At 49.8% G+C, this 26,888-nt stretch overlaps 1 protein-coding gene across 1 annotated transcript in view; it reads left to right on the top strand.

Annotated features, from left to right (window-relative positions):
- LOC128278356 (uncharacterized) overlaps positions 1-26,888 on the top strand; it is a 32,930-nt gene that overhangs the window by 2,169 nt on the left and 3,873 nt on the right. The window contains exons 4-10 of the mRNA XM_053017077.1: positions 19,727-19,912; positions 20,022-20,205; positions 21,619-22,170; positions 22,231-22,881; positions 23,090-23,540; positions 24,138-24,318; positions 24,433-24,548. Coding sequence (XP_052873037.1) covers positions 19,727-19,912; positions 20,022-20,205; positions 21,619-22,170; positions 22,231-22,881; positions 23,090-23,540; positions 24,138-24,318; positions 24,433-24,548 — 2,321 coding nt within the window. The remainder of the gene's footprint in view (positions 1-19,726; positions 19,913-20,021; positions 20,206-21,618; positions 22,171-22,230; positions 22,882-23,089; positions 23,541-24,137; positions 24,319-24,432; positions 24,549-26,888) is intronic.

Raw genomic sequence — 26,888 nt, 5'->3', positions numbered from 1 at the left:
CTGGAAACGAGGCCTTATATGGCCTCCTTTCAACAGCAGCAGTAGCAGCAGTCCCCGAAAGGGCCGGGAATGGCATGAAGAATAGTGAACCTAGTGACTTCCGCGAACAAACCCACCACCGCCACCCCCAGCCACAAAAACAGCTGCTTTAGGGCGCTACTACAAACTACCAGTCGTGTATAGTAGCAGCCGTAAAACAGCATCATCTCACGCCACCATCCCTCCACAAATTTTGTCGCCCGCCCTCATCAGTCAGTCAGTCAGTCATCGCGGCAACTCACGAGTATTATTGATCAAGTAGGCATATGTCCTTCTTCGGTTGCTGTTCCAACAAGTGTGCCTGTAGGAGAGAAAAGAAAAAGACATTTAAGTGAAAACACGTAAAAAAAATGGAAGAGAATAAAATTATGCCGCGCAAATAATCCACAAATAAATATAAATATGCAAAAATGCACACACATCAAGTAAAGTGAGATCGGGTGGTTGTGCTGGGTACACAGAAGAAGCACGATGACAGGAGGGGAGGGGGAGGTAAAGTGCATATTCGCACCGCACGCATTTCCCTTTCAACGCCCACCCTACCCTAACAATTCCTCCAGAGGTGTTTGCGGGGGAGAAGGATGTTCGATTTTGGTGTGACGTACAACCATGACAAACTGAAGAAAAGCCATAAGACGAAGAGAGGTCAGAGGCCAGAAGAAGAAAGAACGTGAGAAGAAAAAAAAAAGAAAAGCGGCGAGCATGAGAGGGTGTACTTTCTCTTCATATGCACACACAAGAGCAAGAGTGAAAGAAGAAAAACATAATGCACCGAAGTAAAAACCATACACAAAATCGCGAAAATATCAAAGCCCAATTACCGTATTTTTCAATGTATAACGCGCACCCGTGTATAACGCGCACCCATATTTTAAGAGATAGGAAAAAAAGTTTTTTACTGTACATTTTTCAGATATGTGATATCCAACAAATACCCAATGATAATAATGTATTATGCTAAATAATCTAAAAAAAATCTATATTATTCTATAAATATTCTAAAGTAGACTAAAGATAAAATGCGTATACATTGCAAAAGACATACTACAGGGTGTTTCTTTAACGATACATGATTTCATTTGGTTATAAAGCAAAAAAGGCTGAATTGCTGAATATCCTGTATTGTTTTACGATTTCGGGTGTTGTGTCTGTTTTTTTACGTTTTTGACCTGGATCGTCTTAAAGGCTACTACGACCATGTTTAAACTCAGAAAACCCTCTTTTAACCCCATAATTAAAGGTGAAGAGTCCTTATACACTTTCAGTATTGGTTCATTATTTTCCTTTGCTTTTAAACCTTTTAAAAATAAAAATGAAATCACTGCACGATACTGGATTTTTTCCCTTTAAAAAAAATCTGTGACATGTCGATACTAAATGGCTTGTAAAAAAAAAACTAAGTGTCCGATTGAAATGAAACTTCACATACGTTCATCTGAAGAGTGTACCAATATGACAAAAAAAAATTAGACTCGTAGCAGCACCCTCTGGTATCGAACGTCAAAACTTAATGATCACCCTAGTAGAGGAGACAAAATTTTTACTACCCTTGTATAACGCGCACCCAGATTTTAGAGCTAAAAAACTTGGGAAAAAGGTGCGCGTTATACATTGAAAAATACGGTAATATAGGCTACGCGCGTTGGCGATGGCGGCAGAGTAGTGTAAAGGACACCTGCTACGACGCCTCCCCACCGTACACCACACATATGCATCTGAGAGGCTTGAAGATGCTGGAGAATTCTGTGTGGGGAGAAGAACACATCGTCCTGATCTCCGAGCGAGACGAGGAGCGTGCAGCGGCAACAAGTCGCGCAGACGTCCGTCATGTACTTAAGGACACCGTAGTTGACCGGAAGTGATCACTGGGATCTTGATCCCGAAAAAAAGCGGGCTGTCTAGGGCGCCTTTTTGGAGCCTAGGCCCACCCAATAAGTGGAACGCGGATAAACGGGTTGGGATCGTTACCTACCTACTCGTCGCGTGGCAGAGTGTGCGTAACAGAGCGCATTCTCTCACCCTTGTAAATCAACATTTTAAAAAAGCCTCCTCCCCGTCACGAAACGATGAAGTGCATGCAAATGCAGCAAAGTGCAGTGCGCGCCCCCCGCAAGCGAAAAGGATTCGCTTCTTCCCTGCTCTGCCACATTGCGGTGGGGTGGTGCGAGACGCGATACGGGATCCTTTTATCGCTCTTCCTCCCGCAATATCCAGTTGCAACCCCACCACCACAACTACACAAACATAAATACGACGGGGCTCAGTCGTTTCGTCTAAAAAAACTACACGAACACACACACACACACACACACACATTTGTACCAACACCCACGTGCACAGTCTCGTGCGTGAACCACAGATTGCTGCCGGCAGTTGGTGGTGGAGTTCGCGGTGCCGTCCGACCCCCCTCCTTTAGCGGCGATGTTATTCTCCTTTTTCGCGGGACACGCGGGAACGCAACATCATGTGTCTAGCGAGAGAGAGGCACATGAATGCCAAATCGCGTATGTGCCCCGCTCACCTTTGGCGTCATATAAAACATTTTGCCATTAACACACACAACCGCGGGCGCGAAACTATGACAAACTACTATGTGTAGTCCTACACTAGAGACAAAAAAAGGGAAGCACAGTATATGCTTTATCGCGGTGATTTCAACCGGCCAAAAACTGTCAACAAACAAAGTAATTGAGTCGCTTGCGTGTCAAAAATAAGATCGAACTTGTGGAGAGACGATTCTTGACCTTAACATTACGAGAAAGCTTTTGCATTATATTTTCGCGATCACATTTTACCACAAACTCGATCCATATCGCGCGTTCCCCAACGAACGTGTTTGGTCGGGTCTCTCTTCTGGTTTACCATATGCGACTTCTGATTATTCGATAAATTCAAAAGACCACCCGCTTCCGTTGCTGCGCCTGTTCTGCGCTTTCATAAGGATTCACTACCATCCAAATAAACACAAAAAAGATAGACCAAATAAATGCAGAAAAGCAGGTGCCGACAGCTTTCCGGTAACGTCTTTTCCAATTCCAGTGAAGTATTATTTCCTGGATGGAATACTCAGAAAACCTCAATCCCGGGGGGTCCTCCTGTACAGGATGGAACGCTGCCGACGGAAGTGCCATCATTATATTCGCATTGTTATCATCAACAGAGCAATGTGCATATAGTTTACTCCGAATGACGATGAGACGAGTCGTCAGCAGCTCGTCCGCTTAAAAAAAAACGAAGCCTCAGTTTGAAGAGACAATGGAGGAAGAACTTGGGCACCTTTTCGTATACCAGGGACCCATAATAAAATTGCCCTACCAGTCTGCTACTTTGTTGTGGAGAACTCAAAAAATAGCCAAATGACCGTTGGTCAATTATACGCAGGCTTTTATAACACCCACTCACCCACCCCCCTCATTGGCAACGGCCTGTTCTAAAAGACGAATTCCAAAGGAGCAAGAAAGTATCGCGAAATTCTCGGAGAACTGACTGCAGGATTTGCACCTTGGGCCACCAAAACGATGCGCGATAAATTCGCGTGTGCCAGGGAAGGGGGAGGGGGGGGGGCGGACATTCATATGTGCGCGTCTCGCCTTTCTCCCGCGTGGGGAATCGCGGCATGCCAACACCACATGTGCGCGATGATGATGCCACACTAATAAAAATTAGGGCACTTGGCAACATAAAATACAATCCCCGGATGGAATCGTAGTGGAAGCTGTTTTCGTTAACTTCCTCAACCATACATATTACATTCAAAATAACAGTTAACAAAAATACGTCTATCGGCTGGCTGGCTAAAGAACTTTATGCAAAAAAATTATGTTTGCATCTCATACGCGGAGGCGGCTTCGCCAATTTCTTCTGATCTAGGAAAAAAGGAATAGTGTTGGGTGCTTCGATTTTAGGAGGTTATTAACTCTCCCCCCACTCCCCAGAAGATAGAATAAAGATAAATCGAACGGGTGCATCTTCCTGACCAAAAAACAACATTTCATAAGTGGGAGAGCATAAAACGTATGTTGCGATCAACGTTTTTTTTTACAATTTGAGTACAAGGTTCAATTGGGAGACCAAGAATACATACGCAACAGTGCTCCCTCCTTCTCACACAGCACACATAAGCAAAAAAACATATAATCTGACTGGTATGCGCCCAAAGGTTCGATCAACATAAAATGCACACGGAATGTTCGTGGAGAGCACAACATTGCATGCAGCCGCCAGGCAAAAGATGTACTTCGCGAGACCAAAACATAACGCCTACACCACCGCGCGCATAGGCGTGCTAAAAAACTTTTTAATCGATCCTGGCGCTAGGAGAGGAGATTAGGTTGCGTTAGTAAAGGGTAATATGGACTAAAACAAACGAAGAAATAAAAAGAATCCCAAATTACCATTGTGTCAGAGGCGAAGATGAGAAACTCTGGAGCTGCCAAGCCGCCCTGCACCTATACACACACACGCGCGTGCAACAAAAACAGTGAAAAGTTATGTGTGGTGCGCGTCCTGTGGAATGCGCGACGCTGCGTGCATTCGCACATGCACGCACACAATCACCAGATATGCTACACACTTGTCATTCGTCGGCTACACACTGCACAAACTATTGTTTCTCGTGCTACACCGCAGGGAGCCGCGTCGTCGCCATGACGATTGTGTCACACACTGTGGGCTCTTGTGTTTTAGCACTTTACGCAATAACGATGTTTGCACCGCGCACTATATGAACAGACTCCGATGCTTATGTTAAGTTCTTGGCACATTGAATACACGCGTCTTGCGATCGATACCAAAATAGATGCGTCTGACAGATCTTTCTCTTGGCAGCGCAGAGTTGAACGTTTTATGTGATCGCCAAAAAAACACTAACGAAGACCACTCCAATCATGCGACCAATCGAGTAAGAAGTTGCGAGGGAACTGACCGTTCTAGGCGAGGCGGCGACTTGGCTACGGTGACGGCCTGCGGTCGCGCTGAGTGCGCTGAGTGCATGGTGTGAGTGCCAAAGCGTGAACCAGTGTGCGTTTGCACGACACGTACGTTCACACACCGGCCCCGCACTACTAGGCTGTTCAATAAGTTCGTAGTCTCGACAAGAAAAATACATTTTTTACGGTTTGAAATTCACAGCCCTATCGTAGAACTCGAACGGAAAAGTTCATTCGAGGTCTCGAACGCGAATGTCGAAGACGAATGCCGCTATCATGGTTGTCGAATCGAGAAGCTCCGAGTACTAAATGTGCTAAAATGTGCTAAAAAGCTTAAATGTGAAAGCTTGTCAAACTCTTTGAGTACGAACTGTCATTTCTGGTGCATTTTTGTAAACATTGTACACACAGCTACACACACACACACAGATAGCAGATCAGCTGTGCGTGCGATTCTTGCTATTATGTTTCTGAAATTTTGAAATGATTTTCGCGCACCACGTTTCCGCTAGCAACAGTAACAGTGAGCGAACTGAAAATACAAAGATTCATCGCAAAATATTGCGACGTAAATTTAACAAATTGAATTTTTCATCACCAAAATAGAAACTAACTTTGAAAATATCACTACTTTTGCACGGCGCAGCATTAAAAATACAAACTAATTGATAAAATCTAAGAACCGAACGGCTCTTTCCGTTGCAAAAAGTTGACGGAAGCCGGCTTGTCGAATTCGAGTTTCCGTTCGAGACCCATGATGCCGATTGTCGAACGGAAAAGTTCATTCAGTTGAAAGCTTTCTACAGCAAGCGTTCATCCAGTTGAAGATTTCCGAGAAAACTTGTACTAAATCTCTTTAAGTGATTTGACGATTTTCCAATACGATATCATGTATTATTTTTACGATTTCAGGTGTTGGACTTGTAGCGGCGCTTTTTGTTATCGAGGCTACGAACTTATTGAACACGCTAGTATTTATCTCTCCGCGGTGTGACAAGCGATATAAAGACTGTGAAGCCCGACGGAGGTTTTCTTTCGAAGGACCGGTGAGCGGTGTTAAGCGGTGGATTCATATACGATTTGACATAAGCGGGATCGCTTTGACATTTTTACGTGCGGAGTTACGGTTCGTCTTTCCTTCCATATAAAATACATAAAGAGCACAACGAAACCTCTGTGAACCGAAACCTTGTTTTGGGATGGTGAATCCAGTTTTTTTTAAATAATAGTGTTCTTTATTGAAGAACTAGGTGTGTCCAGTCCCCCGATACACGTTCCTTTTCAGGGAACCCGGGGGGCCTGGACCCTTACACAAATTCTTAAATTCTAAATTCTAAAACAGATACTTATTACTATGGACATTTAAATTAAAGTTACTGAGCCGTGCCAGGCGCCGCACCTCCGTCGCTTCTGCTCTTCGCGCTGCCTGCTCCTGGTAGACGTTCCACTCGCGCTGCAGCCTTTGGGTGATGCCGCGCAGAGCCAGCCTTACTTCATTCCAGCGCTCCACGCTCTTTATCATCTGAGGCACCATGTCCTCGGGTGTGCAGCCCCTCAGATGATGGTATGGTGAATCCAGTGGCGTATAATATTGCTTTCAGCGGATTTGGTTGCCAAGGCTTGGCCTCGCTCCGTCTTTGCAGAACCGAAACAAATTAACTGCAAGATGCTGGAGAATTATTAGCCGGCAAATAGTAAGAATGACGTAAGAAAATTTTTCTAAAATGAGAACCTGACAGCACGAAAAACCACTCCACCAAAGGAGTTGAAAAACAGCCAAAAAATGCACATTAATCGCATACGATAAGCAGCTACCGACAGCTTTCTGGTACCGTCTTTTCCAATTCCAGAGAAGTCCTATGTTATTTCCTGGATGAAATACTCAGAAAACATTATTGCGGGGGACACCTTCTCTATTGGGCTATATGGAGCGCTACCGACGGAAGTGCCATCATTAATTTGCATTGCTATCATCAACAGCATTGTGCACAGGTTGCTTCGAGTGACGACGAGACGAGTCGAGTCGTCAGCAGCTCGTCAGCTTTAAAAAAATCGGAGCCGTCGGTTTCAGGACAATGGAGTATAACGGTTGGGCACCTTCTCGCATACCAGACCATATTATAATTGCCATTGTCCTACCAGTCTGCAGCTGCAGCTGCTACTTTGTTGTGCTCATGTGGAGAACTCGAAAAATAGCCAAACGACCGTTGGTATCGCAAAAATACAGCCCATCAGCTCCCCGACCACCACACACACTGCTGGTCAATCATACGCAGGCTTTTATACCGCCCCCTCAACCTCCCCCGCGTGGGCAACGGTCGTTTCTTAGAGACGAATTCCAAAGGAGCAGCACACATTCATATATATGCAAGAAAGTAAAGAAATGCTCAGGTGTATGCAGGTTCTACAGGTTTTGCAGCCGCTGACCAAACGGAATGGTTTTATGGCCGTATTTCGCGCGATATACATGCCGGGGCATAAATATATGTGCGTTTCTCTTTTCCAGATGGAGAGGATGAAGAACTTCAAGCTCAAAATATGTCCAATGAAAATGACAACAATAATAACTATATCCAGATCTGGGGAATACACATGCTATGCTAGATGCGTGATGGCACACTAATCACACTACACTTACATGATCTGCTTAGTTTATCGTGTTGTTCCCAATATGCAGCGCACCGCACAGCCTTAATGCAGCACCAAACTCAGCCGTAATGTAACACAAACCACACCGCCATGAAACCTTCGGTAGCTACCGTGAAGATACCTTCTCCGAGAAGCTCCCCGAAGAGGCTGCCGGCCACGGCTGGAAACAATCGCAGGGCAATGAGATCACCCTGTGTTACGATGCGGATCGTTTTTCCGGCTGTTCCGCCGTGTTGCCGACGTATGGCCGAAAGGTCCGACGCCTGCGGTCCCTGTATAGTACCCACCCAATTACCTGCGATCCTGCAATGGGATTGAGAATGCTACATCGAAGACCGACTCTCTGGCGACCACGTTTCCGTGGAAAGCACACATCCGCGGTTCAGCAGGAGAAGTCCTATCTGTGCCGCGGCGGCAAGAAGTTCTTCACTCTTGGCGTTGCTCGCTGGACCTTGGACGGGAGAGTAACTTTGGACGGCAAGAGTTAGGCGTGAGATGGCGTAGCAGCAGACGTATACCTTCATCGGTGATGTTCGGTTCGGAAAAGTCCCTCGATGTTGTTGTACGGCACCTGTACAGGGTGTCGAGAAGTTGGCGCAACGCCATCAGCAAAAGCAGTAGCAGTAAGCAGGGCCGTTCAAATGACCGATATTATTATTATTATTAAATAAATGTTTCACCATCGAAAAAGATTCAGCCGTTTTTTATAACCCAATGAAAAAAACAGATTTTATATGAACCACCCTGTAGATGCCATCGCTAGATATTCATTTCTCCCATCTCTCTGCTAAATCGTGGATTCTTCTATTTTGAAGCAAACCAATTCAATCATCCAATATCGACTTCCTCGTAGGAAACGAAGTGCTACTCAGCCAATACGTGTACCATCGATGAAAATGAATGATAATCGGAAGGGGCCAAGTCTAGTGAATGCAGTGGTGGAGGGGGGGGTCAAGTTCCCAGCCAAGTGCGTTGATTGTGTCCTGAACCAGTTTTTATTTTGTGTCCACGAAACTAGCTCACAGTTCATCAGTCCAGATCACCTTTTTCCCAATAAGGAAGGTTTTAAAGCATGCCCAGAGTAAAAAAATTGTTAGGTGGGGAATGTTTTTGAAAATAAGACATGTTTTTGTCGAATAGTTTTGTCGAGTATTGAAAACTGTTCGTGGTGAAGGCATTTACTTTTATCAATTCACTTTGGTGTTGACTTTTTACGTCCCCGAGCTACGATACGATGAACACGACTTTCGTTTTCGTAACCGTTGATTAATAGGCGATAGGGTGCCTAACTTTTGTCCAATATTTTTGCAATATCATTGGTTGTTTCACCATTAAATCTTATATCAATGACCATTCGACGATCTTCATTGGCACTTCTTCTTCTTTGGCCCTCTGCCGTGATAAGTGATTCTTCGTTGTATACTCCAAAACTACAACCGCCGCCGAGTGGTCTTGGGGTCGTCAACAGTGACAATGTTGATCTCTATTGCTTACTGTAACGTTGTGGTTTTACGGACGGGGTTGTTGGCCTCACGCCAACCCCCCGGTACTCATGCCAGTCTCGGGAATCGAACTCGTGGCTCTTGGCATGACAACGACGAGCGTTGCCGACTGCTCTATCAACGGGGGCAATCGGGCCGGGGGCTCTATCACGTACCCTTTACCGGGTGCTTTTCCTTTACGTCGTACGGTTGCATGCTTTCGCTGGAGTTTTGCTTCATTTTCTGAGATCTCATGGCGAGCATATGCTCGGTAGCGCTGAGCCGCGAAGAGAAAGCTTAGTGTGTTCGGTTCACACGATCTCTTTCACACAACATCGGCGGATATTCGCGTTCGCTGTCTGTCTGTCTGGTTGCCTCTCTCTTTTTCTCTCCCCCCTTCTCTCTTTCGTTCGTTGGTGCTCTTCTTCACTCACTCTCGCTGACAGAGTCGTTGGCAGTGGTATGTACGGGGGGGTTGATATAAAAGTAAAAAGTCATCTTTAATAACATCCGCGATGCAGTTGAACTATTGAGCCCTTTAACTATGTGGCTTACACTAGGCATATCTTAGGTACAGGTGTACGTCGAGAGCATCCCCTAAGCGCAAGAGCATTCCCCTTGTTGTAAGAGCTACCCGAAACTAGTATCCGTACCACTTGTGGAAGTTGTGCCTAACTAATGAACCGCGGACTGATGAAGGCCGCATTTTACAGCTAGAATCTCGTAGCGTAGATACCACAAGGACCTGCGAACTTACTGCACTTTGCCTTGTTTTGCCGATACTTTAATTCTCTAGAGCATCTCTGGCAGTTCGTAAGGATCTGCCACTGTAAAATTACGTGTTACGGTTGGTCGTATTGGTTGATTTCATCATAAGTATGATCGTAACCACTTTACGACGAAGACGATGGCGGAGAGGATGGCGCACTATGAGGATTTTGTAAGCGGCAGGCTTCGAAAAGCAGCTGGGCCAGCCCGCTTCAGCTCGTTAAAAAGGCAGATAGAACCTGAAAACCCTGCGGCGACCATTGCGTTTCAAACGCCAAAACCATTCCATACAACATAACACCAGACAAGATGACGATTAACTTGTCGAAATGCCAATTTGCCCGATCGGAGATATAATTTCTTGGGCACCTAGTTACCAAAACAAGTAACACGTCCCTTGTCCCCCGAGTGTGTGAAAGCGATCCAACAGATTGCTTTACCGAAGACGATCATGGAATCAAAGTGGTTCTTAACCATGATTAACTTTTATCGACTATTCATTCCGCAAGCCAGGCGGATTCTTAAGGTCCGCAGTTGAAGATGATTCCGGGAAACGAAAAGGAAGACCAAACCCCTGTGGAATGGGCTGCTGCATCAATTGCTCCTTTTGAACGGTGAAAACAACAGCTGGCACGTGCAACTTTTCTAGCTCGCCCTGCCAAAACCGCTAAACTTTCGCTATGGGTCGTCGCATTCGACATCGCCGTAGGCGCAGCTGCCAAATAGTCGATCATCAAGTATAGCCACTAGGTTTTTTCGCCAAGAAGTTTGACCAAGAAGGCTCAGGAGCGCTACTCAACGTACGACTGAGAATTTACAGCTATATATCGCGCAATGCGACACTACCGATACATGTTCGAAGGCCACACATTTCATGTTAACAAAGACCATAAACCACTGCTCTACATATTCCGTCAAAACCAGGAAAAAGCATCGCATAGACAGGCACGCCAGTTAGATTTTATAGCTCAACCCGATACCGGCATCCATAGCAAGGTAACCACGAATTGGCTTTCACGCATCCAACAAACTCAAACACACCGACAACGGACTATGAAGAGCTGCTCAGAAGATCAAACACGCGATCCCGAGCTAGCCGACATACTAAGCGGAAAGGACGCAACGAGCTTTGTACTACAACGGTTTAGCCCAAAGCAATATCGACATGGACATTGTGGACTCATTTCCGTCTAACAACGGGCATTGCTATTGCCTCACCATATTCTGACCGTTTTCTCCATTGGCTTGCAGTAATCAGGAGTAAGAAGCCAGAAAGCAGCCCTCCAGAGCAGGGATACAACATGCTGGGCTAGGCACAATACTGTTGGGCCTGGGTACTTCCTGGGTCATCATCAAAAGCTTCTCCGGCAGAGGTGGTGTGCGGAACAACAACTCTGCGCATTCTAACCCGAGTTTGTCATCGACAAACGGGTAGAACCATGCCACACGATCAAGCAGAATTCATACGCTCCGTAAAGGAGGCTACGAACAGCGAATTCGAGCAGCTCTAACATCAGTACACACTAACAAGTCTAGCTCGCATTCCGTGCATTCCGATCGTGCAGCTCCGTGCGACTCGATTTGCCCTTCGCTAACCTTGCCGCCGTACCAGAGTCCCTACGAAGTCCTGGAGTGTCGGGAAAAGCACTTCAAGGTACTCATCATGACTGAACATCATGACCTTGATACACTTTATATAGTCCGAAAATAGAGACCGACTCATTGGGCATCGTGGGCCGTCCTTGATCTAGAGAAGGATGTCCAGAAACTGCTCACCAACTTTGTTTATATGTACTTTCCCTACAAAGACGGGGTATACATATTGGTCTAGAGAGTGATTCTTGGTTTATTCTAAGTAGACGAGGGCGCCTGCAGCCTCCAGTGCTCCCTTCCGTCCGAAGGAATGCTGGCTGGTCCGGAAGTCCCAGAAGGGTTCTCTATACGCAAAGAAGAAGAAAAAGGCTCCCAATATCAAACAACAACATCAAAGGACATCTTCTGATGGGAATTTTATCAAATTAATCGGTCGAACCTTGTCGACAATGGGTCTGTGGTGCTCGTCACTCAGGCTATCGGTCTTGTTTGGGCCCTTTTTGGGCGAAAGATTCGCTTCGTCCCAAAAAAGGGGGACACCAACAGACGACACCGTGGAGTGTTAAACATAAAACATTTGTTTTTGACGTGCGTGCGTCTTAGCTGTTAGCATCAATAGCAGCAGCAGAGTGTGCCGTAGCGTAGTACTTTGTTAGTACCCAGCCAGCGTTTCGACGTAGCGAGCGAGCGACGTGGGTCGGACCGCTCTCGCCCGCTGGCCCGTGTTTTGCTCTCCTTCTGGGGTTTCTCTCAACCCGCCCGCTCAACTTTCCCAAAACCCAACCGTCGGCCATACGGCCGACGAACCGACCGAACCGGAGTGTCCGGAGTCTCATTTTCGCGCCCCATCGTTTGCTTTTGGCGAAGAAATCGGACGGCTCGCGATGGCTGATGGGGGCTCTCGAACTCGGAGCATATCATCTTCGACCGCAGCAGCAGCAGCCGACTTTTCCTGCTTTTGAGCCCGGCGGTGCGAGCGAGAGAGCGCGCGGCTCGCCGTCGACGATGGCTTGGCGAGCTTCGGGAGCCTCCTCGGATCGGGAGCTTTCGGAGGCTCGGCCAGTTTTTCTGGGGCGTCGCGCACCGTGAGCCAACGGAGCCCCGTTCACAACCGTTCTGACTGCGCACCGGAGCGCAGCAAAAGGCGGACGCGTAGATCGTCGTATCAGGCACCTGCTGCTCGTGCTCACTGGTGTGCTATTCACTCGAAGTATTCTCCCCTGTGAACACCGTGCGTGAAAGGTGCGTGTCAGAGGGTGGCTTGGGTGTGCTTCGGAAGCTTTCACAACACCTCTGCTCTGGTGGTGTTCGTGGTGTTGTGGTGGTGGAGCAAAAGAGGTCCCCTTTCGCCCCAACGTTTCCAGCAAAGAAGAAAGTTGGTGCATCCTGCTGGTGCATTCACCTAGCCGTGGTTGGCAGTGATCGCGTGTTATCGCGCGCGTGCGCTTGTGGTGTTTCGTGAAGAGACAACCCCCCAAAAAGGGCAACAAACGATTTCGGCGACCCGGACTCAAGCTATCAACATCCTCCAGGATCCTCAGCAATTAACCAAGCCTGTCCTGTGTGCGCCTGTCCAGTGTCTGTGTGTGTGTGTAGGCATGTAGCAGAGAAAGTCTTCTTTCTCACACGCATGCCCGGAAAGATCGTAACGCAGATCGTTGTTGAGTCAAGCGAATTCGTAACCCGCGGAGGACAGCATCATCGGAAGTGGCCGGGTAGTGCCATCCAATTCCGTCAAGTAGTCAAGCAGCAGCAGCAGCAACAACGAGTCCACGCACACACACACACACACACATACACACCACCACCACCACATCGTAGTGTAGGAAGAAAGGAAAGTGGCAGGAAAAACCAAACGGCTCCGGCTGTGCGCTGGAGTTTGTTGCTGGAGGTCAATAGCAAATTTTCGCTATTTGTATCCGCATTGTCTGCTCGCTCTCTCGCCAGCTCTCTCTCTCTCTCTTTCTTCCATTTTCTCACTATCTCTCTCTCTACCTCTCTCTTTCTCTGTCTTGCTCTTTGTTTTTCACCTCGCTCGTTGCTCGCGTTTTGTTTCGTTACCCCACTTGCGCCGCAGGGGGTTGAAGTGTGGTAACGAGGGGGCGGGGTGGGACGCGTCATGCGTCAGGGGCCTACGATTATCGCCTTGCGCCACCCCCTTGCAACAACATATCTGTCGGGCGCCGCCGACGACGACGGGGTCGACGACGCGTCCTCGTTTTCCGATTTGAACTGAATTGACTTTCCCGTCACTCTCTTTTTATCGCTCGCTGTCGCTCTCTCTCTCTCTATCTCTCTTTTTTTCTCTTTCTCTCTCTGTTATCCTTATGTTATCCTACCATATTCCAGCAACCCTTGCCCCGGGGATGCTGGGAAATGGGCTGGCAATTCTTGGTGGTAGTTTCGGTGTGTGGTGCTCGAGTGTGCTCGAATGTGCTCGAAAATGTGCGCCGCTGTACTATTGGGGACTCGAGTCACCTCGCTATCAGTAGTCGACCGCCCCCGCCACCCACCCATCTTCCCCTCCTGATCACTTTGTAGCTGCTCGAACCGATTACGTTTGTTTTTCCGAAGCGATGTCCAGGACAGGACAGCACCCAGTCTGTTGATACTACCCGGGGGGGCTGGGTGCATTGATGCGAGTTAGTGAGGGAGGTGCGGGATGGGAGGGGATTCTCACTAAGGGTCACACACACACACACACACACACACACACACACACTTAGTATCGGTGTTTGCTGGGGGTTTGCTAACGTTTTCCGATCCGACAGTAGTAACGGCCAGACGGTGCAGGCGTAGGACGTCGCGACGACGCACTGTGCGACGTGATTATAGTGCACGAAGAGCCGCGTATTAGTACGGTCGAGAGCGACGCGTACGCCTCGCGTGTGTTTGTGGGTGTATGCTGACATTGGAGTCCGTCACGGAGAACAGGTAAGTCAGCCAGCCAGCGCAGATCACACTATATACAGCCCAGCGCCGCCAGGAAAAAGCCAATCCTGTTGGCCCGTGCCCGTGGAACTAATTCTGGTGGCACCTTTTAGGAACATCCCGCACGTATTGGGCCAAACGAACAAGCGCCTCAAGTCAAGGATGCCTTCAAAACAACACTTTTCCTGAGCTGCTTCCCTTTGAAGTCGTGGCGCATTCTTCGGTGGAGTTGGTGTAGCTTGCGGGGGGGAGGGGGGCTGGTATCGGGTCACGTAAGGTGCCGTTTGGTTTTTGACGGTTTGACTAATTAAAGAAGTAAACGCCGACGAATAGTTTGACGTTTCCGTTTGGATCGGTTTCGGTCGGTTTTCGGTCGGCTTTCGGTGGTCAACCAGCCCCCCCTCCCCCTTGTTTTCGGAGCCGCGCCTTCCCAGGGGTCTCGGCCGCCCCGCGGGGGCCCCCCCCCCCACCCCTTAGGAGAAAGGAAAATTCGAAGCCCGGCGGCGGCGGCGGCGGCTCATTAAATCGCAACCATCGCTGCCACCGACGACGATGCAACACAGCAAGAGGAAGAGGCCGGTGGCATGGTGGCGGTGGTGAAGAAACGGAAAAAGGGAAAACCGATACCGACTCGCGCGCAACACGCTCTCGTGTGACACGCAAGGACCACCGATACGTAGTGTGCCGCACCGATGGCGGTGATCGAAAAAGGCGTTCGAAACTGTTTCGGTTATTGGTCGACCATTTCCGTCGACGGTGTTCCGGGTTTTCCGCGAAATGATTTTTGAAACTGACTGGGGTGCGGTAACTTAAACGGCTGGAGTTGAGGCTCGCTTCAGCGACCAAACGCGATCAGCAAAATATGCGCTTTGAGCGCCAAGGTTCGGAGAGGTTTCGTTTTGCCTCCTTTGGGCGTGGGCCGTCCCTTTGGGGGGTGATCTTTCGAACGGATGTGCCATGCAGCATCTTCAAGTTTCATACTCGGTTCTAAGCATGTGCCAGCAAAGGCGGTTCAGGATCAGTTCGAGATCGATTCGAGCAGAATTTTCCAATTTCGAACTAACAACCGGTTCCGGATCAAGCTGCCGTTTCAAGGCTCGCGTCTGTCAGTGTGCGGTGTATCCACGGTGTATTGTTCTCGGTCCCTGCCACATAGTCCTAGTGCTAGCCGGTCGGATTCGTCATCGCTCCTGGTACTAGTACTTTGGCAAGGATACCACAATACTACTGCTTCAACCCCCCCAGCAGATAATAAAATCGAGGAGCAACCGTCACGCGCACCATTTTCCCCGGAAGAGTGAAGTTTCTGCCAGGTTAATGGGAAAGATGAGAAAAAAATTCTTTCCCAATTGAAGTGCTGCCTGGATCTCGAAAGACGTATGCCTTCTGCGATGACTGTCGACTACCAGTGTTGACTAGCTGCTTAGGGCAATGTGCGTGGTGAAGATCCTGTCAACGCAAAACCATTAGCGCTTTGCAAGGAAAACACAACAATGTTCGTTCGAAGTGCTCGAAAACCCAACCCAAGAACACACCAACTACTGGATGGCGACTTTCAGTTGAAAAAACAAAATCAAAACAAAAAAATGGAACAATCAAAGTGAAATGGAAAGAGAAAACTCCCGTGAGCCGGTGACACGCGGCAAGCGTCAGCTGCTGGGGAGGATGTTAGTCGGCAACTTTCAACTAATGTGGTTTGACGAGACCCAGCGCATTGGCGCAGGCAGCGAAGCTCAGAGGCACTGGGACTCAAAGGGACACAGGAAGTGACAGACACACATCCGAGCCTCGTTGTAGTAGTAGTTGTTGCCCACCTAACATAGCCGCGCAACCCGCGGCGGGGTTTTCTACACCTTGGGCGGCCTGGACCGGATCTCCTGGTACAGGTGCAGGTGCGCTTGCGGTTGTGTTTGAGTCGCGGCCTTTCCAAGCGCCTTTCATTTGTTGTTGTTGGTGGTGGTGGCTGGTTGGCTGGGCTGGGCTGGGGTATGTTTTTGCTCGCCGCCACCATTTCACGACTTTTCCGACTAATTTCCGACCATTGTGTTGTGCGTGACGACCCGTTACTGCTGCAGAGTTACTACTTCTCGGCTGCTACTTCTCACTCACTTTCGCATAATCGGCACCGCGGTGGAGCAGGAGCAGGGGGTGTCCAGGGGGTGGTGGAGAGGCGCTAGCTGGTTTTGCTGGTTGCAAGTTTCACATGGCTGGCTGCAAGTTTCCATGTCGGCGCGACGACTTCAGCAAGGTGCAACTGCGTTCGCTCGCGAGATTTGGTTAATGGGCCGAATGAGCTTTCTATCCACACGGGTCCCCGCCCCCCTCGGCGCGGTGTTCCGGCGCGGTCCCCCCCCCCCCCCCCGCTGGTCGTCCATAGATTGCGTTGCGTTTCACCTCTCTCTTCAGCGGGGGCTCGAGCTCAGCTCTCGACCGTAAGTTCTTACCGCAGACAATCGCAAAAACGGTTCTTGAAACGGCGTGCGCACTCGCCTTTCGCGCGAGCTACAGATGTTCTGGCTAGAGCTTCGGAGATGATTCGTAAGTAACCCATTGGGGAAAAAACCGGGCCATGGGTCATTTTCTTGCCCCATTTCGCTACTACGGACTCTTCGTCCCATGTTCCGTTCGCCGAGCGTTCACCGGCAACATGCGGGCGGTCGGGCGGGCCGGCTGGGCGGGAGGTGTATGGTGATTTCTGCTCTAATAAAAAAAAAAAAAAAAAACTGCGCTCCATGAGCTGTTTTGGCTGGGAAGGTTTCCACCAGTAATTTATTGCTTCCACACATCAGTGCTCTTCACAGTGCTGCCTCACCTCCGGGGGTGGTACCTACGGGAAAAAGGAAGAAACCGCGTGGTGTGGTGGATCGTGTTGCGGCCCACAACACATAACGATAGTAATTTTACGCCCCCCCCGCCTGCACAGCGGAACTCTTCAGAATTCCTAGCCCGTTACGCCAAAAGCTCCGTAGCGCCTAGCGCTGGTCCGTCCCGATGCAGGAAGCATCGCCGCCGCCAATGCCGTGGTGCATGCTCGATGGGGCCTGATAACGTGCGAATTAATATACATCCTATCATTACCTTATGTAAGAGGATCTCGCTGAGTTCAGTGCGACCGCCATGACGGAAGGGAAGAGTCCGGAAAGGGCAGAGTCTCAGTGTGTGTCCGGGTTGCAAAACACCAAATCATCTATCAAACCAGCAACAACGAGACAGGCACGTGATAAAAAAGTCCCAATAACTGTTTCAGATACTCAGATACTGCCTAAGGGGGAAAAGGCGGGTTTTGTTGGTCAAAGTTGGATTTATGATCATCAACGTGATCTCTCCTTCAAGAGCCACACAATCATTCCAGCGCCGCTCTAACATTTCAATACAACTTTTTTGGAACGATTTATCTCTGGCCTTCGATGATTTCAGTGATAAACTCTTCATTCGAGCGAAATTCCTTACCGGTGAGCAGTTGTTTTGAGGTCTGCGAACAGCCAGAAGCCAAATCAGGGGCAATATGCTGCATGTGGGAGGAATTCTTCTGATGAGACTTCGTTCATGCAATATAAAACTACCAAGTTCTTTTGATATCTGTCAGCAATGTCAGGTAACTGACGCAACTTCTCTTTTCAATCATTCAAAACGAATTTGGGGACTTTTTTTCTGGTTGTTTCTGGTGTTACTGATTCATTTGAATCTGCATCATCGGTGTCTCTACGACCACGTTTGCGCAGCGTTCGGCAAACCAACGTCCGATTGTTGGTTCTGATGGAACGGACTCCTTATAACACTTTTGCATCCACTTGCTTCACTTGAACAGTGTTATTTCCCATCATGCAGCATTGCATTAAAAGTAATTGTTTTTGAGCCACTAATGGTATCGTAAAGCGTAATACTGATACAGGGTAGCATCGCTGACAGTAGGCCCAGAGGCGAAGTAGGCGGTCTGCGCAATGGCACCTGAAATGGGTTTTGAAAGTGAGACTTCGGCTCCTCGACTGAAATCCTCTCGAGACTTCTTCGCCGTCATGACGATCGCCGAGCGGGGTCTGCTGGCTTGCAACAGAGACAATGTTAATCTTCTGTTGCTTTATGTATGTGGCTTTCTACGGGCGTGGTTGGGCGTGGTTGGGCGGGGGCCAGCGCCAATTTTACGAGTTCCAAAAACGGACACACGATCTTACATCGCAACAAACAAAAGTTCGATACGAAACGGAGAGAAGGTGTTTTTTGCGCTCGAACGAAAGTGGTAATTTTGGGATGAGGACACTCTGCTATCCTTTTTTTATCGAGTTTGGTATCAAAATGTGGCTTGTTATGAGACGTATTCCAACAATGACTAGGAAAGCACTGGCCTCACTCCATGCTTCGTCTATACCATAGCTCTTCGAAATTCGATTGGTTTTTTTTTCTCTATCTGATCCATTTGAAGATCAAGTTAAGGAAGTAAACATTGGGCCAGTATGGACGCGTTGAATGGGTCAAAGATCATTCTTTTAGTTCGCGTGCAATTCATGTTTTGAGCGTTGGCTATGGTGAAGGTGTTCAATTCAAACCAACGGCATGTTTTTTCCTCAATCTTGGATAGTGTTTACCCTATTTTCATTAAACACAAGTCTTTTGAATCGATCTAAATAGGTCATACAGTTTCGTTTTGCTTGGTACCAGTTGGTTTACCCAGCGCCGCTTGAGATCTAGTTCGTATTGCTGCGACACTGAGCAGTTGTTGCACACCCCCCGCCGGCTACCGGTACACCTACATACCGATCGCCTCCCGGTTCGGTCAGGCGATTAGAGGAAAGTTGTCTGGAACTAGGTACACGAAGACGAGACACACGAACGGGGACACTAACGAGTCTAAGCGCAGAGCAGAGCAATGCAGCGAGTAAAGGAAATGCAGTCCACACGATTGCCTACATATTGCCTCTAGGTCATCCAGAGTCGTTTTAGTGGGCTAACGATCATCTGGCCGGGTGGCAAGAACCGAGAGCGATCGAAGGCAAACGAAAACAAAATCGGAGCAAACCGCATCGCGCGCGCGGCGCATGGTTGGTCCAATTTGCGCCGACCGCAGGAGCCCTACCCCTGGAACGCGGCAAGGGCAACTGAACCGGAATGGGGTGGCAAAAGAAATGGGACTCGTACGTATCTTTGAAATACCGGAATTAGCTTGGGCGGCCGTAGTCGCAGTGCTCTACTTAAGCAGACCCCCAACCAGGGGCCTGTGAGGTGCTCGTTCTAATGGGGCGCGCTCATTTTCGGAGCGTGCCTCCCCGAAACTGGTTCTGCGTTGCCTCCGGCCACTAACGCACTCGTTTCCCCGTTCGTTTCGTTTCCTCCGTACGGTAGCCTAAAAGTGGAGTACACTGCAGACTACAAGGAGTCCAGATACCTGCTCCATCTGGATTCGTCCCATGCCCAAACGATGACTTCGATCGAGCGTCCGGCCGGCGGCGCGTTGGCGCTGCACTACGCGGCCGCCCGCGGATGCCTCGACTGTGTGCGCCTGTTGACGGAAGCGGCCCCCGACATCAGGTGAGTTGGGGTGGACATGCGGGCGGTCGGTCGGTCGGTCGGATGAAGAGTCTGCGACCTAGATGCGGTAATACAGGAAGGAAGGTCTCCGTTTACTTCTTTCGCGCAGCGCCAACACACAGATGGAAAACGACGTCACACCGGTGTACCTGGCGGCCCAGGAAGGTCACCTGGAGGTGCTGAAGTTTCTCGTGCTGGAAGCGGGCGGATCGCTGTACGTTCGAGCCCGCGACGGTATGGCCGCGATCCATGCCGCCTCGCAGATGGGCTGCCTGGACTGTTTGCGGTGGATGGTAAGTAGAGATAGATAGTAAGTAATAGATAGGACAGTAAGACATTTGACAAAGTAGAGTACGTATGTTCGATTTTCGGACATTTTGAGTAATCGGTCAACTTTTTGACAGTTGCTTTGTTTGGACGTGTTTTGGATCATCGGCGATGCCGTCTTTATCTCATAAATCGTATCGTAGCGTCGCCCTTTCATGGTCTGTTTCAGTTTCCGGAATAATAAAAAGTCACAGGGGGCCAGATCTAGAGAATAAGGTAGCTTTGGCATCATTAGTGACTTGTTTTGGGCAAAAAATTGAGCAGAAACCGCGATGTGTTAGCAGAGGCGTGACAGCAAATTTAGGGTTTCCCACAAATTCGGGTGCGTTTGTGACGGATTTCTTCGCGCGAAATGAGCATAACTTGCAGGAAATATTCTTTATTAACCGTTGTATCCTTTGGCAACAACTCATGATGCACCACGACCACGGCAATCGAAGAAAACTGTAAGCAAAACTGTTCACATTCGACCAAAGTTGGCTTTTCGACGTTCACATCTTCCCGGCCCTCTGAATAAATTTGGAACCACCGATAAGCGCTGCTTTTGGTCTTCGTATCATCGTATCACCTTAAGCCACAGTCAACATTTCGATTGCGTCCGCGCTCTTAGTTTCTTTTTTCACACAAAACTTCATAAAGATTCTTTGTCGACTCGACTACTCAAAAATGGCGGAACTTTTCACCATAAATGAGTGACATGTGTAGCAATCTAACGCCAAAAAGAAATCGACAATCGAACTCACGTAACCCGCGGATATTAAAATGTCTTACTACTTCTTTAACACAACTCGTATATTACTACTACACTGCTTGCACTGATTGTCGATCTCCTCAGATCGAGGACCAAGCGGTGGACCCAAATTTGCGCGACGGGGACGGTGCGACGCCGCTGCACTTTGCCGCGTCCCGCGGCCACCTGAGCGTGGTGCGCTGGCTACTGAAGCACGGTGCCAAGCTGTCGCTGGACAAGTACGGCAAGAGTCCGATCAACGATGCGGCCGAGAACCAGCAGGTCGAGTGTCTGAATGTCTTGGTCCAGCACGGCAACATCCTGCAGCAGCAGCAGCAGCAGCAACAGCAGCAGCAGCAGGAGCAATCCGAAGCAGCCACCGGCGGAGGAGGGCACCCGAAAAGTGGGTCACCCGCGGGTAAGCAGCTACAGGACGCGTACCAGTCACAGGTCAGTATTCTTTGGGCCAAGCAAAACAGCTGTCAAAAACTGAATGATTACTCAAAATGGCCGAACTTTTCCCCATAAGTCACTGACATGTGTAGCAACCTAACGCCACGAAAATTCAAATGTCTTACTTCATTTTTAACACACCTCGTATTTTACTACTACACTGCTTACACGGACTGCTGACTGGTGATCTCCGCAGATCGAGGACCAAGCGGTGGACCCAAATTTGCGCGACGGGGACGGTGCGACGCCGCTGCACTTTGCCGCGTCCCGCGGCCACCTGAGCGTGGTGCGCTGGCTACTGAAGCACGGTGCCAAGCTGTCGCTGGACAAGTACGGCAAGAGTCCGATCAACGATGCGGCCGAGAACCAGCAGGTCGAGTGTCTGAATGTCTTGGTCCAGCACGGCAACATCCTGCAGCAGCAGCAGCAGCAGCAGCAACAGCAGCAGCAGCAGGAGCAATCCGAAGCAGCCACCGGCGGAGGAGGGCACCCGAAAAGTGGGTCACCCGCGGGTAAGCAGCTACAGGACGCGTACCAGTCACAGGTCAGGGGCAGCTCGCTGCCGAAGCACTCGGGACGGGCGTCCCGCAAGAGCTCGGCCGGTACGTACACCCGGGCCAAGACGACGTCGGCCGCGTCGGTTCACCAGCAGCACGGTTCCAGCACGCTACTGTCGACCAAATCGTCCACCGGGAGCTCCGACTCGGAACCCTTCTACCTGCACCCACCGACGATCCGCAAAACGAAGGTAGGTGGCTACATTCCGCTCGGTGTCATTCTCATCCTAAGAGGCTCTGTCGGTTCGCAGGACGGTCTGTACGCGCGCCAATCACCGGACGCGTACTACGGTTCGGTTCTGCCCAACGACGGCGTCTACGTGAACCCGATGCGGCGCGGCTCGTCGACGCCCACGTCCCCGAGCGGCAGCATTTCGGGCGAGTCGTTCTTCCTGCACGACCCCCAGGACGTGATCTACAACCGCGTCAAGGACCTGTTCGACACGGACGGTGCGGTCCTGAAGGAGGAGAAGATCGTCAACAACAACAACCGAGCGCTGGTGCCGGGTGGCGAGGTACACTCGAGCAGCAGCGGTGCCGCCAGTGGTTCCGACGAGGACCTCTCGGTGTCGTCCTCGAACTCGGGTGGTGGCCCGGGCGCCCCGGGACCTGGTGGGGTGGCTGGCGAAGGCGTTGGTGCTGGAACAAGCGGCGGACCGCCGGCGCACGTCGTTGACCTGATCGGCAAGGCGTCGAGCGTGGGCGGAGGGAGCCACGAACATGACTACGAGGACATCTACCTGATCAGGGAGCAGACACAGTACGCGGCGTGCGCGGAAGTATCGAACAGCTTGCACGGTGTCGGTCGAAGCCGGTCGCGTGACAGTGGCTCCCACAGCCGGTCCGCCAGCGCTAGCTCGAACCGTAGCGACGTGATCCTGCAGTTGACCGCCAACAATCAGGTACTAGGGGGCCTAAGGGGACCATGACCGGCAGCGTCGAAATCTTCAACCTTCACTTGTGCCTCTTCTTTTAATGCCTTCTTTTTTCGAGCAGTACGCCAACAACAAGGAAAATATGCTGCTCGCCAAACGCAACAACATGCTGTACGAGCAGCAGCAGCAGCAACAACAACAGCGGCACCATCAGCATCACTACCCCGGAACGAAGCTGCTACCGAAACCCGTCTACAACAACGTGATGGGCAAGCTGAAGGGCCAGCAGGGAGAGCAGCAGCCCCACAGCCGGAAGGGTTCCGTGTCGGCGCTGGACGCTGGCGGATCGCTGCTGGACTACTCCGGGACCGGCACGATGCGCTCGTCGTGCACCACCGACAACGCGTACGAGAGCGTCTGCTCCCCGGAGAGCGTCTACGAGCGGGCGGCCGAGAAGGGGCTGGTGGGGGGCAGCAAAAAGCAGCACCAACATTCGCAACATTCACCGTACTCTCTGGCAGCGGCGGCGCCGGGCGAAGCAGCAAGTGGAACAACCGTTAACGCGAATGGTGCCACTAACGGTATCGGTGTCCATGCAGCAGCCGCAGCTGGTGAGGCAATCAAACGAAACGGACCGCCGCCACCGCCCCAGCCGCCGGTGAGCGGTGAAGAAAATAAAAATGCAGGTAAGTGGCTTATGATCATGAGGTTAGCCTACATACGGACGCGTCACGCTGCCGGAGTCGCTGGAGCGCCTGGTCTTCACGCTCTAGTAAAAGCTCGTTGAGGAGCAATCGGCGACAAGAGGAAGACGGTGGTGGTTGCTGCGGGTGGCTCGCTGAAATTACGAAAGACGCGCCCGGCCCATCATCATCAGCAACGATCATCGCCCTCCTAATAAGCTTCTCTCCGATCGTAAGATCGTCGGTCTGCGCCGTGATGGCGTCGGCGGGTGATTTATGCTATTCTGTGCGCTATTTTCCGCACCGCCGCTCCGCTTCGGCGCACCGCAATTTCGCAACCAACCACCGAGTGGCCGGCCGCCGAGAAGTAGAAGAAGGTGCCGGTGCCGTGTTCGAGGTGCTTCCGTACACCGCACCGGAGATCGCTCTCCGCGGGCGTCTGCCTCAGCCAGTCTGTTCTTTTCTACCTTCCGTATCTTGAGGAGATGATGATGCGCTGTGTGTCTGTGGAGGGCCGGCTGCACAGGTGTCCGCCGATGGACGGATTGAACGGGGCCACTGCAAATCATCATTTTCGCTCTCTCTCTCTCTCCCTCTTAGGGCCACCACCACCGCCGCTTCCGCCACCGCTGAAAGCCGGTAGCTATGGGTTCAGCAGTGGCAATGGCGGGCACCTTGCTTCTTTGGTCCCGATCATCAGTTCCTCCGGCGGCGGCGGCGGCTACAGTTACCCGAAGGGCACGCGGGGCGCCAATGCACTCGACCAGCAGACCGAAGCGGTGTTCGGCGATCATCATCATCATCACCATCAGCAGCAGCAACAGCAGCAGCAGCAGCAGCAGCAGCAGCAGTATCGCCTCCAGAGGCTGATCGGCGGCGGTGACCACCATCACAGCGACCAGCAGCAGCAGTACGATTCCGATTCCGGGCTCGAGGTGCTGGAGGAGTCTACCCTCAAGCCGTCCGATCTGATCCGTGGCAACCACAATCGGAGCATGTCCATCGTTTCCGGTAGGTGCGCCCCGCCAGCATCTCTTTCTATCTCTCTCTCTCTCGCTCGCTCGCTCTGGTCGGTACATTGATCGGAGGCTGCTGGCCTACACTGAAATTTTACGGTGGATTAGATATTCGTTTGACGAGAGAGTTTATTATTTTGCACTCACACACCGTCGACGTGAGGCAAAGCAGTAAACCGCTACTGCCGGGAACAACCACTAAACTGCCGGGAGCCTTCGCAAATCGCTACGTACCGCATTCGCTTCTCCTGTGCGTTCAAATAGACATTGCGCCCGACAAAACAGTGACAATTTTACGTCAAACCGTATGCATCCAATCGGCAGTCGGAGTTCTCGAACACATGGAGATCTGAACACCGGCTCCGGAACTGACACTGAGCTGCGTTGAGTCCCGGGGAAACCGAGATAACAAATTTTATACTAATACGTTCATAAATATGGCACCACGAACGTGGTGAATAGATATTCGATCAGTTTGCCCTGCGAATGAATGATGAATTATCGCGCTGCGTTCATCATACGGTGCAGATCAAGAAGTGTCAAACCAAGCAGAGCCATGTATGATGAAAAGTACAAGTCACACGAGTACAGGTGAACAGGTGAAGTAAACTCGAACAACTGTGGCACCGCAGAAGGCTAAAGCCTACTTATGCCTTTAGCGTAGATTTTTTTTGTCCCCAACAATTTTGTAATTTTTGCGGATTTTCAGCAGTCAGTTACCAGTGGGATCTTTCTTCGGAACTTGTTTTACCGGATGGTCATCCGACATTCGCACAACATGGATGGAGTCTTCGAGCACTTTAACGGCTTGTAGAATAGGTTTCCGGTTACACAGTCGCTAGAGTCCGCTTTTCATAAGCTCCCTTTCCATTCACCAACAAAGTAAAATAACATTGATAGCACTGACAGACTACAATTAGTAGCTCGACACCAACCGTTTCTTCCCTACGTTCATATTGTCCAAACTGTGGACATCCTGTGGATACGCGCGAAACTTGCACTTCTCGAATGATCGAGACACTGAGAAAGAGTAGAAAGATTGTGATGGCTATGGGAGTGATGTTCATTGTTGACACTCCCTAGGATTAGACGTTCTTCACCTGGCAGTTGGGATGTGGGAAACCATAAATTTAGGCATCTACGAAATTCTGACATTTTTGTACGATCGTTGAAAGATTGATCGATGAAGTAACCAGTATTTAATGATATTTGCTTGATTTAGATTTCTGTTTTATTCTGCCCCTAAATATAAGTGAAGAAGATCGCCCATTTGTTCTCGAAACAAACGTTTTCTTGTATGTTCCAAAATTCAACGTTGGGACTAACGAAGTTCGCCAAGGTCCGCTCAGCCAATTCGATAAATGCAATCGTTTGGTCGTTAAACTCCACTCACCTTCTACCGACAGCGCACCCTGACCAAACTTGTAGAGAGACAGGGAGAGACCGAGAGAAAGCGAGAATGAAGTGCTGAGCTGAATCGATCGAGACAGTTGATCGTACCGTGCGCAATCTGTTTATTTTTTAGCTTTGTTTTTGCTCGATCGGCAAACGGAAAGAGCCAGTCGAGCCGCACTCGAGAGAGCCGCCTAGAGAGAGAGAGAGAGCAGAAGAGAGACAGAGGGAAAGCTGAACGAAAGTTCAGCAATTTACGCCAGAAAAAAGAAAGAGGTGCTTGATGCTGTGGCGTAGATGGCAATGAGCGCGCCACAAACCGAGGGTTAAGATTGGGCTTTATTTCATTCATTTACTAGCCGGCCGCGCTAACTTCCGCCCAAAAATTTGGCATTTCGCACATAATAGTAAATATGCATTAGTACCAAAGGCAGTCTGGTTTTGCGAGCATTATGCACGAATAATTCCTACGCCGTAGTGTAGGCAACACGTATAGCGTTCCTTGTGTTATTTGAAATCACGCGAATTCGAGCATGTGGCACTGAAACTTCGCAGATCGTTGTCGTTAATCAAGTATTTTAAAGGCAAATTAATCAAATGGGTTAATTTTTCCTTATGTTCGTGTGATTACTGACTGACGGTGTTTTTGACTATCAGATCCACGTGCACAGTTTGATTGACGGTTTGATTTGTCGTACAATTCCTTTCATATTGTAGCCATTGCCTCTTTTTCGATAAGAAGAATAGATATTTTCTGTATAATGATTGTTTTTGCCACCCTAATTTATTCACTCTCTGTTACTTTCTGCACTCTTTCTGTGAGACTGTTTCGTTGTTCGCTTTTCTTTGTTTGCTTCTTGTGCTTCGCTCCTCTACTTCTTGTTCGCACTGTTTGTTTCGCATGAATTTTCGCCACGCTCTATTTTGCTCTTTCTCTCTCTCT

This window comes from Anopheles cruzii, chromosome X (genome assembly GCF_943734635.1).
Source record: "Anopheles cruzii chromosome X, idAnoCruzAS_RS32_06, whole genome shotgun sequence".
NCBI classification, from domain to species: Eukaryota; Metazoa; Arthropoda; class Insecta; order Diptera; family Culicidae; genus Anopheles; species Anopheles cruzii.
The sequence above is the reverse complement of the archived record's forward strand: the minus strand, read 5'-3'. Positions and strand labels throughout refer to the sequence as shown.